This window comes from Limanda limanda, chromosome 13 (genome assembly GCF_963576545.1).
Source record: "Limanda limanda chromosome 13, fLimLim1.1, whole genome shotgun sequence".
Classification (NCBI taxonomy): domain Eukaryota; kingdom Metazoa; phylum Chordata; class Actinopteri; order Pleuronectiformes; family Pleuronectidae; genus Limanda; species Limanda limanda.
The window spans coordinates 15,948,389-15,963,750 of record NC_083648.1 but is presented as its reverse complement, the minus strand read 5'-3'; the positions used below and the strand labels follow the sequence as shown (position 1 = coordinate 15,963,750).

At 45.7% G+C, this 15,362-nt stretch overlaps 1 protein-coding gene across 1 annotated transcript in view; it reads right to left on the bottom strand.

The window, feature by feature from the left end:
- The window catches only part of epha4b (eph receptor A4b), an 80,251-nt gene extending 70,662 nt beyond the window's left edge, over positions 1-9,589 (bottom strand). Inside the window, exon 1 of the mRNA XM_061083843.1 lies at positions 9,475-9,589. Within this exon, the coding sequence (XP_060939826.1) occupies positions 9,475-9,589 (115 nt within the window). The remainder of the gene's footprint in view (positions 1-9,474) is intronic.
- Between the last annotated feature and the right edge of the window lie 5,773 nt (positions 9,590-15,362).

Below are 15,362 nucleotides of genomic sequence, written 5' to 3'. Positions count from 1 at the left end.
ATAGGAAATACGCCATAGACCACACCGTGGGTCGAAGGCCTCCTCTTTCGTGAGCTGAAGGAGGAGGCCCCTGAAAAGGGACACCGCTCCAGACTGGAGAGTGTGGGTAGCTAGTCTGTTTTTGTATGGATTAAACAAACTAGATAATGGATTAGTAAACTTTAAAGTTGCCGTTAAAAGATGTTATGTCCTTGGAATGGAGCCAGGCTAGCTGTTTCCCATGCTGCCTATATGCTAAGCTCGGCTAACCGTATCCTGTTAAAAGCCTCATATTTAGTGCACAGACATGAGAGTGGTATCGATCTTCTCATCTAATTTGCTGAAAGAAAGATGAGTGTATTTCCCAAAAGGCTGAACTATATGACGTTCATCAGAGGGACATTACTACGGAGACTGAAATCACCTCTTTAGAAAAAATAGCCGGCTTCAGTAAAGATAACTTACTCTGCTCAAATACACAACTGTACACACACACTCACACACACACACACACACACACACACACACACACACACACACACACACACACACACACACACACACACACACACACACACACACACACTCACAGCCTCTTCTGCCTCCACTCCACTGAGATTGCAGTTCAACGAGTGAGAGTGTTGTCAGGGCAACAAAACAGGCCGACGGAGAGCAGGATGAAGAAGTGAGAAGAGTTGAGCTCTGAACTTTGGAAGCAAACTGGTGTCGAACGAAGACTCGCAACATTTTCTCTCATGCTGTCTTTCCATCAGTCCTCTCTCCACTCATCCACAAACCACCAGAGGCTCTCAGTCCATCTTTTTTCCTCCAGTTTTCTCTCTCCATCGGCGCTCTCGTCCGCTGTTCATTTCATTGAAGTTCTGTGCTGCTGTATATCCTTCCTGTCCTACCTCAAGGCCTGTTTCACATCATAAATATGAGATACATCCTTTGTCATAATTTAATGAATGGAACTGAAGATGTGAAATATTCACTTATTTCCTCAGTATGTGAATGTCGGGTGTATTTCTCCTGCCATTGGCAAATCCCAATATGCAATGTTTTTAATTTCCTCTCACAGTGGGATGAGGTTCAGGATTTAAGAGTGAAATTAATATTATTTTTCAAGTGTGATTGCTATCTGCAAATTGTCTGCTCTCTACGATTATTTAATTTTAATATAAATTATTATTTGATTCCGTTTTACTGCTCCTCCTTTTTACTAAGTATTCTGATCAGAGAAATATAATATTGATCCTTTGCACTTTGACAAAGACAACATAAATTCCACATCAGGCCAGACTACATGGTATAAAACCTGATTTTGTGAAACACATGAAGAAAGCATGGTGATGTGGTAATTAGGAGTCTGGACCATCAGTTGTAAATACTGATAAATAAAGTATTAAACAATAAACAAAGACATAAAAAACAAAATCATTTGTCTTAAGACTGAAAACCAAAGTTTATAAAATTACATTTTCATTGATTGATGAAATAAGGAATGAATAATTTCCTAAAAAACAACAAGCTGACTTTGATGAATGCAGAAGATAAATTGGTTATTATTTGCTGCTTTCCTCTTTCGTTACGTATGTTAATGATGGAAAAATGTAAATAGATCAAAGAAATAAATGCAGCAGCCTCCAGGAAACCAGAAACCAGAGGGTAAATCATCAACTGGTGAAATAACAAAGAGTGGTGGGAATATTGGAAAGTCAAAAAAACACACAATCAGAAAACCTGTATTTGGTTCATCAATCATCTAGATAACTTAGGATACGGACATTTACGAGATCAAGTCTTCAGTATAAGAAGATATTTACAAGCCAGCTGTCATCAGTTCACTCTTGTTCTTATCTACTTTTTCTGTGTAACACACTCTTACACACCTACAGTTATAGACTTACTTAGAGGGAGACTACTCAGATTAACCAAGAGATTTTCATGAATAAGGCAAATGACAAATCTTACTCAATTTCAGGTTAGAAAAAGTCAGTCTTCTATGCAGCTGTCGAAGAGGTAAAACAATGTGATGACGCACTTTTTCAATGCTGCTGCTTTAGAGAATTTTTATTTTAAAGAATGTTCAATGGTTTATTGAAAATCGTATTCCCTACAGCCTTGAAAAAAAAAGTTGTGGCGACCCAAGAGGCAGAGCGCGAAAACTGAAAATGTTTATGAAAATATTCATGTATGTGACGAACTGTACCTCAATGAGACCCCCCTGCCCCTCCCCCTTCCACTGTGGAAGAGGGTACAAGCCTACGCTGCTATTTCATATAACACGTGCAGAGGAGTAAAGATGCCTTTCTGACAGAAGACTATGACAGGAGGGCTGCCCTAGTTTGTCGCTTGAAGAGGCTCCGGAGTGTTTGTGTGCATGCGCGCGTGCATGTGTGTGTGTGTGTGTGTGGGGGGGGGTTTGTCTGTGCATGCTGGTTGAATGCTTACAGTGTTGAACTGTGACATCCAGTCAGATCCAGACACTTGTTTTTTTTTAATAAGATCCCTCCGCCAGTGGACCAACAACTCATGAAGGGCAAAAAGCAAAAAACACACACACACATTGGTCCCCACAAGGTCTACTGATCCTGACAAGGTCAGTGTTTACACTGGAAAATGTCCTAAAGAAGGAACCAAAAACGAGTACACACGCATTACAGTTCAGAAATGACCTGATAGAAATAAAACCACAGCTACCAGTTTGTAAATACTCTCTAAACTGTGATGCATAGCTAGTTAAAGTAGAAGGTGAGGACTGATTAGAGTTAATGAGCAATGACTGATAAAGAGTTTGTTTTTCTCAGTAAGAAAAGGAACAGCTTAGTTCTTCCCCCCAAGTGTATGTTTTTCTGTCCTGGGGCTTTTCTCTACTTCTTTGTGCTCCGTTAGTTCTTAAGGCAATCTTTCTGATGGGACAAGAACACACACAGACACACACACACACACACACACACACACACACACACACAGACGTATGGCTGTCACACAGTGGTTGGTCACATGAGGGTAAATTGGCCTGGAATCTCTGGAGTGTGCCATGGCAATGGAGACGGATAGGAAATCACGTGTCAGATAAAGGTGTGCAGGATGCTACTGTCGATACACACACATAATAAATACGCAGTCACACACAAACAGCTCAGTGCCTGTCGATACCACACATACAGTAATTGCCCGTCCAGCAACTTTGTCTGGCTGCCCTGCTGCCTCTATAAAATCTAACTTAAACCAATTTGCACTGATGTGGACGGCATCAAGTACTAAATAGACGAGTTAAAACTGGTAAAACATGGGAGCGTAAAAGGTAGGGGGCAACCCTCACTCAGAATGCTTTGGACTGTTAAACATACAATATGTAACTTAAGCAACTAGGGGTCGCTCAGTCAAAAACAATAACGACCTAGTTTGATAACGATACTTATCAAAGTTGTTTTCAACACCAGTAGTATGTTGACGAAAATCAACCTCACACAACCCAGGCGCAAATCATGTTCAGGAATGAGATAATGTTTTTAAGTTTTACTCACGTTACGCAGCTAACGGCAATTAATATTTGTGATCGATACAAACAGTGGAACAGTGTGGCGCAGTTAAAAAGTGACTTAAATGAAACTGTGGGATTTATCTGGGTTTGAACATTGGTGGAAACATTTTAGATAATGTAATTGCGCATGTCCAAAACATTTATAAACAAAGGTCTTGAAGGAATGAGAGGACGAATTGTTATTTATTACATCTTTAACATTTTGTCTGTTAAAGGATTAATTTAGGTTTTATGCTAATCCACCCCCTCTGTAGTGTTTAACTTTATGCAATTGCTTTAATAAGAGTTGGAAAAAGATCGTGGTCATTTAAAAAAGAACAGTGGTCGCTGGGTTTTGTCAGGAAAACCTCTGAAGCATTCTGGAAATTAAAATCAGCGGCTAGCCTAACTGCATGAATATTTCAGTTAAATCTGCGTTTAAAAATTCTTAGGTATTTGGTTCTTGTAATACCTTCACTGCCTTTCACTAACCGCGGAGAGAATATTGGAGCGGCTGGTCAGCAAACACATCTACAGCTGACCCAAATCCTCGGCTGTTTGTTTGTGAAGCGGCCTAATGCAGCCTTTCACAATCATGACACGAGCCAAACCAGCAGAGCAAACAACAAAAGGAAAACAGAAAGCGAGGGAGAGAAAGAGGAGGAGAGAGGGGCAGGAGGTAAGGAAACAACCAAATTCAATTTAGCCAAATTAAAGGTCAGGAGGTGCAGGGGTGAGAGGAAACCAGGAAAAGAGGAATTTGTGTGTGTGCGTGTGTGTGTGTTTAACAGTGGCCAAGGCCCAGTGATCAGTGACTGGACCAGCAGTTAAGGGCCTGTTCAGAGGGGGAAGGGGTCAGCAGACACGGCGGTGGGTGGGGGGGAAACCCACTTACATCCAAACTTCACTTCAGACAGCACACACTGAGAGAAGACTTCTCTGACATTAATGAGCTCTGCATCTGACGGGAATCATCCGAGCCTAAAAACTGTTCCAAGTTCTGTTCAAGCTAGTTAACACACACACACACACACACACACACACACACACAAACACACACACACACACGTACGTACATTCACTCTAACAAAGGAACAGAAAAAATTGTGTTTAGTTACTTTCTGTCATGTCAGCTTGTGGAAAGAAGATAATTGAATTACAGTACACACTGACTACGTAATATAAAAAAGGTCTGTATATTAATCTAAGTACACTACAAAAAAAACAAGTAAAACAGATAATAAGTAAGAATAATTCTTCACCCTGTGGCTGTAGACTGTATCTGAGGATGTCTCCACTTCCTCCCACTATCCAGAATTAAAGCCACAATATCTTGGATATGAACACCTCGTCCTGTGCATTTGGAGCCAGGGTCTGTTCAGTAGAGATCGGGGGATGGCGCCACAGCAGCAAGGTCCCATCAACGCACGTGCTCGACCAATCGAGAGTCAGTCAAGGTAACAAAGTCATTTATTACGTGTTAGCCCGTTTATATAGCATCAAATAACTAATTAAAACCAAACTCTGGAAAACACTTGAACAGGAAGGCCACTTGATAAGAACTACCTAAAAGACAGACATGAGAGTTTTATAGAATCTCTCTCTGCGAGAAAGAGGAAAGCAAAAATACGAGAAAATACAAGGCCATATTTAGCCACCACTGACTACCGTCATGTACGACACAGTGGCTCTGTGGGCGCTGTTATTGGTGCTCAGTTCAGCAGGGCACGGAGAGATGGCTGGGTTATTCAGTTTGTCTTGATCTGCTCCTCTGTCTTTGTTCTCATTTTCCTTTTTCACTTTGTCTCACAGATTCTCTCTGGTGCATCTGTCTTTTTGTCTTTTATTTATCATTTGAGTCTCGGTCGCTCTCTCTCTGTCTCTCTCTCTCTCACACGCACACGCAATCAATCCGTGAGGTGAAGCCCTCGCAGCAGAATCATTCTCTGTCACTGAGCTGTATTTATAACCCCATCTATCAGCCAGCCCCGGGAATACGTGACACTCTTCTCAGGACCGAGACCACCAAACTGCCCCCCAGCCGTGTATTAGGGTAGAATCAGTTTATGTGGGAGCGTGTGTGCGTGTGTGCATGTGCTCATATGCCCATTTGTGCTAGTGCATGGGCCTGTGTTAAGCAGATATCAGAGCCCAACCTCATTACAGAAAACACACAGCAGCACACAACTCCTGTCCAACTGTTTGGCGACCAGCGGAAGAACCAGCGTGAGAGAGGGAAAAAAAAGAAGACGACAAGAGGGAAACCAACCAAGGAGAGAGAGATGGAAGGCGGGAGGGAGGCAGATGGAAAACAGAGAAGGGCAGAAATGGTTTAAAAGCAGGATTGGAGATGGAGTAGTGGCGGTAGTAAAGAAAACCGGAGGGTGCTTGCGCTTGCTGTCTTCTCTGCTGCTCTCTGATGAGAGCGGAGATCTATATCCTCTTCTGTCCAAGGTCACGGTTGTTACATGGGAGCAAAGCAATATCTCGGACCCACACACACACACACACACACACACACTATGTGAGATATGGCTCTGCCGATAACTACAAGCAACCATTATAGATTAAAGCAATTAAACTGGAAGCGACCTTTAACCGAACATTATGCCACAGTCAGGATCTTGTGTGAATCATAAGATGTGCGTGTGTATGAGAGTGTGTCCGCATGTGTGTGTGTGTGTAGAGGGCATGCTTTACATATGCTCGCTGGCTGCTCAGCCTCATGTTCACCTTACGAAGCACTGCAGCCTTTTCCCACCCAGCATCCTGAGGCCAGTCCAATAAATATACTTGTCTGGTTGCAAGATTACATTAAATCTCAAAACTGTAATAAAACTGAAATAGGCCAGGGTACCGCAATCCCTCACTGCCGGTACCTAAAGGGCAGAATCACAACGCAGATTTCGGTGCCTTATTAACATTACACTTAACTGGTGGCAACACGGCTCTGGAAGCACGCAAAATGATCCTATAGTTACCTAGTAGCTACCTCAAACTCCATGGACACAAAAACAAAAATCCTAAAGCTAAACGGTCGAAGGTGTGGGTGTATTCCCCAAAAAAAGATACAGACACCGGGACGTGCTGCAAACGTTTGAAAAGGGAGGAACAAGTCAAACTGAATGAAGCACCTGGCGACACATGGGATACTTTTCAGAGCAGAGGGATTTCATGTTTGTTTGCTTGTATGACCCATCAGCTGGCTGGGCGGACGTCCCAACTTCAAATTTGCCTCGGCAACAAAAAAGCCGTTCTTCTTATATAGAGGGTTTTAAAGAAAAAAGTGTAGCATCTGTCCCCGTTTAAGCACCAGTAACATTTGAAAAGCATCTTTTTAGCATCCTTTATCGGGGAAAAAAAACAAACGATACCCAACCCTAAATATATTCCCCGTTCTGTTGTTTCACCCCCCTCCCTCACCCTGGGCAGAGGAAGGAATTTAAACATTAATTTGCATCCCTTATAGTCAACATCCCGTTGCAGCTGAAGGAAGCACAGAGCTCCGATCGTGCTTCTGTGTTTTTCTAGGCTTGAGGAGGTATATTTAGATACAGATAAATAGAAGGAAGTAATCTGCTCTATTCCCCAGCAGGATTCTGCACTAGAGGGGGAGCAGGAACAAAGTAGGCCCAGAGAAAGAGAAGACAATTGTGGTTCCACTGGGTTATCAGGAGGGTAAAGCAGGGATGAGGACAGACCTGTGAGCGTCCACCCAGCTGTTACATCAGTCTGCCCCCAGGGCCGGGGCTGGTTGTGTGTTGGGCTCCCTCTGCTGGCTCACAGAAACTCACCCCACTCCTCTTCCTCCCTGTTCTGCTGGCAACAAAGACCTTCAGAGGATGCTCTTCATCACAACAACTTATGAATGAGCCCATTTCCTCCACAGATCATGTTCCCCAAGTCCACAGTTAGCAGCAATTTGGAGCAATTCTCTCAGTGCTGCCAAGGCACAGTGTTCCAGCCCACCCTCATAACTGTGTTTCTTGTAAACGCCAACAATTTTGGAGCAATCAATAAGCCCATGTAGTAAACTAAGCTTGTTGACAGCTTAACACTGTTTTGCTGCTAACACTATCAGCTCTATCAAAGGGACTGTGCTCTTAATTGAGCTATGAGAGTTGTATTTCTCCGTTTATGACAGCCACGCTTTTCGCTATACACGAGACAGACTCAGAGGGAGGATTTCCTGGAATAACATGACTGCCGAGATGCGTGGGTGGGGAATATGCACACTCATAGACTAACACAAGGTACACACACACACACACACGCACACCCAAACTGGCACAAAAGAAAAGCAGTCCCTCAGCTAAGCGTGCAGTCACAGCATGAAAACTGGCAGGCTGAGAGGTAAAAGCAGAGCATAGAGCGGCGGACAAAAATGGCTTCATTGGATTACTGTCCCACTGGGGCACACACACACAAACACACGCACACACACACAACACTAATACACACACAAACACAAGTCAGGGGCTTGGCTAAAAAGTGCCAATTAGACCAATAGGCTGAAGCAGCAGGACAGAGACATGACCAGAGGGGGAAGGACAAAGACACTATACACACAATATAAAAGGTGTGCATTGAAAACTCTGTTGACCTGTCAGTCACCTCAAAAATGCTCAAGTCGAACATCAGACACACACACGTGCACAGCAGCTCACAGATGCCCCCTGTGCGTTTATCCCTATCAACAGGAGTTTCCTTTGGCTTCCAGGGGGTTACATCATTCATGCTCGTTTGAATGAATATTTCATCGGTGTGTTAGTGTCTCCCTCACATGCATTGTCTCCTGCTGTTAGCGCACTGCTCCTCCTTCTCCGCCCGCTGCCTACCTCACCTCCAGAGCTTTTGTTCTCTATGAGCTCCTCCGGGCTGTGACACACACTCAGCTCACACACAGTGGAGTCAGCCAGAGGCACGCAGGAGGTCTCCCCTCAAACCTGAGTGTGGCCTGGCCTGTGCTGTCCCCTGTGCGTGGGGGGTTGATGTGAAATCATTTGACTGTTTAATCTACTGTGAAAGTAGGAGAAAGGTAGAAACCATGCAGCTCGTGACAGGGATGCAGCCTTGTTGAGCTGCACAAAAGGAACACGACTGGAGCTGTGAATGAAAACGCTTCACAGGATGACAGTCAAGTCACAGCTGGTATCACCTGCAGTCAGACCTCCTGACAGCAAGAGAAGCAACAAACAAACACTCACAAAACCTGCTCCTCAAACCAGTTACATTTTGAATATGCCCTGCTGTGCTCCTCTCTCCTCTTAGAAGTTCCCATCTGGAGCCAGCTCCCATGTCTCAGTCCAGCAGGCAGTCAGTTAGTGAGTAAATGCATTGGCTAATTTCAGGCACAGCATCGATGTTAATACAATAACCAGGAGAAGCTCAGCAGCAGCGTGTGACAAATCTAATGTAATTGCTGCTCCTCATTTGCAGACGGCAGCAGAGGGGAAGAGCATCTATCAGTGGCTTATAATGAAGATATCTATAATTCAGAAGCATTGTGACACAGAGGTCAATATTGCTTTAGCATAATCATTATAAGTTGGGCTGCTTGAATGCAAGAAAAACAAAACAAGAGTGAGACAGATGTGGAGCTTCTCCCAGATGTCAGAAAGTAAAATTGTCCACATCAGCCCTCTCCATCCTCCGCATGTCAGGGATGCATGTGTGTATGTACGTCATGCAAATTTAATTCCAATATTCCCGGGAAAGAAAAAAAACGTGACGAACAGTTTCCCCCCCCCCCCCCCCCCCCCCCCTCTCCCCTGCTTCTCTCCATCTCCGCTTTTCTTTATGCATCATTCATAACCGAGCCGAGCACTTTCTGCCCGGCTCCGCTCCGCGCTCTGCCCGGCCGGTGGAGCCGCGGGGACCGGGAGGCTGCTCGTCCGCACAACAGCCCCAAAGTCATCTCTGTACACACGCACACTCACACACCCTCCCGGGTCCAGGACACCCACCTTCATTCTCCGGGTAATTCCGTAAGGCTCGGCACGGCGACAGGAAGAGCAGCAGGGAGTAGAGGAGGAGAGGGGATGGATAGATCCACAGGACGCGTGGTGGTGTCGGTGCCATGTTTCAGGCTGCGCTGCGCCCTCGCTGCATCCCTGTCGGCGGTGTCGAGTCCGTGAGCGCAGCCCTGCGATTGAGGAGAGAGAGTGGGGAGAGAGAGAGAAAGAGAGAGGGGGAGCGTCAGGAAAGGAGAGAGAGAGAGAGAGAGAGCAGGAGGTGGAGGAGGAGGAGGAGACGCTGGGAAGGAGGGTCCACAGTCAGCCAAGTTCTGTCAATCAGCCGCCTGGTCTGTGGAGACTCCTTGCAACGGGTTACACTGCAAAAAAAAGAGAGAGAGAGAGAGATAGAGAAAAACATCGGAACAAGTGATTTTAAGTTTGAAAGTATAATGTGCCCTCCAATTTAGAAAACAACAATTGTCAGGGCTTCAAGGACACAATGAAAATTCTGTAATCTCTTTCAAAGCACAGTGGAGCCGCAAATTTATAAAGTATATATGTCACAGCAAAATCCAACCTCTAATGGGATTATAGGATTCAAATTCTGTAATTCTGTAGAGCCCATTCATTTAAAAAGAAATACGGATATAGCAAAATAGAGAGCAAATGAGACACTGCACTTCTTTAACAATACACAAACCAAGTGCGTCGCCATTAAAACAGAGCTGCAGTCAGACAAACAGTGATCTCTGGAAGCATTAGATGGATTTATAATAAGGGCATATTCGTGTTTCCATCAACCCATTAGGAACAGACACACTGTTTGACATGTTATCACTGAAAATCTAACCATGGCCTCCACCTGCAGCACTTAAACTGTGTTCACAGTGGCCTGTATTAAATTCCTTTACAATAGGCTATATGCAGTTAAGAAAATCATTCCACTGTGTTTTATTTAGTTTTACTCAGATCCACATTCTATGGAAACCACAACAAAACCAGGCTTCTCGTGCTGTTTGGATCCACAGTCAACAGTCGGTAGCGCCAGGATAAACACTTCCATCTCACTGCAGAAAATACTGTCAATTATTTTGATAAGCGACATGGGCACAAGCCAATTACAGCATTAGTGTCAGCTCCAGCTCGCCTCGCTCTGTCTTCGCCCAGTTGTGGATATGGTTTCCTGCAGATGTGACCGGCAGTAGGCAACGCTGACATGCACAACGGCTCCCAATCAAACCCTTTATGGAGATTTATTCAGCCTATATTACATGTATTTGACTGCAGTATGGGACGTCAGGAATGCGAATGTGGCTGTTGGTGTGTCTCGCGCAGACTTGTCTTTAAACATGAATAAGTAATGTGCACAGCCTGTCATGTGAAATGTGTGAGGAAAAGCTGTGAGTGTGCAAGGTCAACCTTCCAATCTTTCCCTTCTTAAACACAGCCACACAGGACACTGCTCCTGTGGCCAATCCCCGGCAGCACAGCGGTAGAGGGGTATTATTCTTCTCATGGAAGCTTTAGCGAAAAAGCAAATGAGCATCGTTCCCATAATGTTAAGCTTTTCATTTAATCCTAACACCTACGTATACATTCTCCGGATATAAATTGGGTGAAATTAGAGCCCATTTTCGGATCTGAATCAGTATTTCTATTGCTGTGGACGCCCGGCACACCGGAGAGAACGGGATAAAGAGATCCCAGAGGTCACCTGATGCACGGGGGGGGGGGGTTATTTCCCTGCAGGCGACTGTGATGCAACGGGCGCCATGATCTATGGAAAGATCGTGACCACAATTATATTTACCACGGGTAACGCTCTTCTATCACACTTCTGTCCCAAATGAAGCTCCTGAAAGAGCCATAAAACTGTCAAACATACTCTGATTTATGCTGAAATTCAGTTTTAGCCCCCCCCCCCGGCCATGTGTGCAGCGATTGAAGTGTGTATCGGCTTTTGTGTTCCTTCCTGCATGTGTGTGAAGCAGCCACCTCCACAGATTTGTTAAGGGTCCAATTATGATGATGATTTGTTCCCTTGCAATGGCTTTACTTGGATGACCTAATTTGCTCATTGAGTGTGTGTCAGTGTGTGTGTGTGTGTGTGTTGGGGTGGGATGGGTTAAAAGTACTAGTCTGTTTTCCTCTCCTCCTCCTCCTCAGCCCTTCCTCTCCTTCTTCTTCTGCTGCCATGACGCTGCATTCATCCGTACGGCCGACAAAACATTGCTGTCATGCATTCCAGCAGTGACAGCATGACATGGCCCCCTAAGCCCGTGTCACTCCCTCCAGCACACAGACCACCCCCCCCCCCCCCACACACACACACACACACACACATCCTGCATGCCTCGTGGAGGAGTGATTGCGTCGGTGTAAAACTCTGCTTTTGCATAAAGACATTTCAAGGCCCGACACGACTGAGCTGAGTTACAGTCGCCCAAAACAACTTTTTAAAATGTGTTTCCCGGTGCCCTCGTGTGCATAACTTTGTCTGCCTGCACCGTTCCCTCTCTTCACTTTACTTTACAAATGTATTTCCACGTGGAAGTGATCTCCTCCCAAAGCCTTTCACTCGTTTTGGGAAGACTCTCTCCCTTTCATTCCTTTCCCCTCCTCTTTTCGACCTCTACATTCTCAACCCTCACCCTGCTTGGCCTATGGCTGGGTCAGCGAGTCTTTGTGTCGGTCTGCTAACCAGCCACAGTATACTTCTCTTTCTTATTTCCTCACAAACACACAACCACAGTGAATATATAGACTCACAACTCCTCCCTATGAGAAAACCCAGGACAGTTACAAACTTGGCTAAGTGCAACAGGCGGCGCAACAGGAGTGTGTGCAAGGGTTTTGTGTGTCGGGCACATGCACCGTTTGCTTGTTTGACGAGGGGCAGAGGTGATGACAGGGTCGTCTGCCTTGCCAGGAACACCCCCCCGAAGCCACCACACTCTAAATACACACACACACCCTTAGCCCCATTCAAAGCCACTCACTCATGTAGTAATGTCTCTATTGTGACAGAGTGAAGGCTTTATGGGCAACAGCTTGGTGCTGGCATTTGGGCAGGGGCATTAGTGTGTATATGAGCATGTGCGTGATTGTGTGTTAGTGTGTGCGCCTGCGTTTGGCTCATCCGCTGTGGAATCTGCCCTTCCAGCGCTGGAAGTGTTGAAGCCTCCACTGCTCTGCTCCAGACTGGTGACAGGCGAGTAGGATAGAGGACGGGAGCGGAGGCAGTTTCAGGCCCGAAGATTAAAAGATAAACACGCACGCACACACGCACACACAAACACACACACACACACACTCAAACATCCTTCCTCTCCACTCTCACTTTCCTTACTGCCATCGTCTCAGTTAGCAGGCAGAGCGATTCGTCATGTCAGAGAGCCCCGGTGCTGCCATACAAGAAAGGTGAAAGGGAGTGTGGGAAAGGGCTGGTGCACAAAGCCCTCCCTGCCCCCGTCTGTCTCCCTGTGTCCGTTGCATACGCGGGCCCGAGAGCCCCTTCAGCATCCCCCCACCCCGTGGTCTCCAAGGCCACCATCTGCAAAAACACAACCGATCTCTCCACACATAGATGTACTTCGATTTCCCACGTGTACTTGTTAATGTTGTGGTGTAGCTCAAGGCGCCAACGCAGCCAAAGAAAAGTGAGGCTACGATTTTCTACTGTGGCCACCAAACTTAAAATGCATTGAGTACATAGATATCTGAACATCAGGTCTCTGGAGCCCCCCAAAAACCCTTTAACTCAGTCCAGACAGCCATCCAGCCGGGGAGATGGAGGGAGGAAGAGACGGAGGGATAGAGGGAGGAAGGACAAGGGTAAACACAGCTATTCAGAGAGGAAAGTCAGCCAGAGATACCTTCAAAGAAAAGAGTGGGAAAGTGAAGGGCGATCTTCTTGAGTCTGATGCAGACAGAGAGGCAAACAAACAAACAAACAAACAAACAAACAAACAGAGAGACTGACAGAAAGACAAGCTGAGAGAGGACGATGCTCACACTGTTCCAAAATGTCTGCTCATCTATAGGAACCAAAATATAAACACACACACACACACACACACACACACACACACACACTCACACACACACACACACATACACACACACACACACACACGCACACATATCCTATATATATATGTATTTGGACAAACTGCTGACTCGTAGGCAAAGTGAATGTTGTCTGGCCCAGCTGAGCCCAGCGGAAGGATATTTACTGTAAGCCTGCCGGGGGAGAGCAGTCAGTGTCTTACCATCTCAGTCCTGTCCTTCTCAAACAGAGGAGTGATTTAACAATCAATGAAAACCGACCTTGTCTTCCTGTATCACATTCCTGCCGGAGCTGCCCCATTAGCCAATGGCGAGAAGGCACGCAGATTCACCTGCGGCAAGGTGAACAACAATGAGAAAATATCTTTATGAATCATCTCGAGGCTGGTAGAGACAAATGGGAGCAAAGTCAGGGAATTTATGTCACTTTGTTCAGCCGATGTCACATCATATCCAAAAGTGCTAAAAGAAAGAAGGGGAGATGGATGAAGGGAAGAATGGAGTCATCATGAGTAACTGGAGTTTGCCCAAACAGTGACAGTCTGCTGGCAGAGCGAGGACGGAGAGAGGCCCGGCTCACAGCTCAATCATTTCCTGCTTGTTCAGTGCTTTATATGGGCTGGCTCAGATCAAGGGGAATCTGAATGGGGATTTAGGCGTCACTGTCATATGGATCGCACACTACTGCTGCCATCCGAGAGTCTTATTATGACCTGCAGTCGCTGCTGCTTCACAGATCGTTCATCCTTTGTGTCGTAGTGGTCAGAACTTTGCAAGGCATCGTGGGTAGAGGAGTGAGACTGTCGCTGAGAGAAAGTCTTTCATCCCACATTATAGCTCAGTCAAAATGAATCATTTTCTAAAGTAAAATAAATTAAACCATGACAAAAGAAAACCAAAGCAAAGCGATAAATTGCATTAAATTACCCTTTTTCCTATTTCAGGGCGTCAAATAGCAGCAGCAGTCGGCTAAACAGAACGACTCCATTTAAAGGTAGCACAAAGGCAGCTGGATTTCCTGCTGCGCTGACTTCATTCAGCGGAGGGAAAGGCAGGTGTGGACTCGGGGAATGTCTGTCAGCGTCTGGCGGAGGAGAAACACTGCTCTCAAAGTGGCTGAAGGCCGCACAGACCGTTTCACATGACGTAATTGGATTCAAAGTTAACATTTACAAAAAAGGCCTCAGCCTCAGTGTGTGTATTCTTCCTCCACCTTTCCTCCGCGCACACAGACAAAATGACTTGCACAGAGCAGATCCGCGTGTCGGTGTGATTTGTCACCATCTCTCCCGGCACGGAGACAGGCCCGCGCTAATGGACGGACACTCTTTGTGTGCTAAACAAATTAGCTCCATTACTATGAGGCACACACAGCGGGGGTGAGAGAGACAGATAGAAGGAGAGAGAGACGCAAAGGTTGTAGATAAGGGATGTAGAAATGCAAACATAAAGAGAGAGAGAGGAGCCAGGAAGAGATTCATAGAGTTTATAGGAGAGGAGTTGTTGTGTGGAGCATCATTCTGTGCGAGTGTCAGTGTGTCTGTGTGAAACAGGCGAGACATCTAAGCGCTTCGAGCCCTTGTGAGAAAGAGTAAATGTGCATTATCGTCCATCCATCACTCACTCATTAGTCATTCACTTACTTACTCCCTCAGACACACACACACACACATACATACACACATGGAGCACATACATGAATGCTGATAGGCCCTAATACGTGCACTTAACACCAGACTGGATGCCAGTGAGACACATTTATCTCCATGCAACTGTGAAACGATGCTGAGTGCATCTTTAGCGTGTGTGTGTGTGTGTGTGTGTGTGTG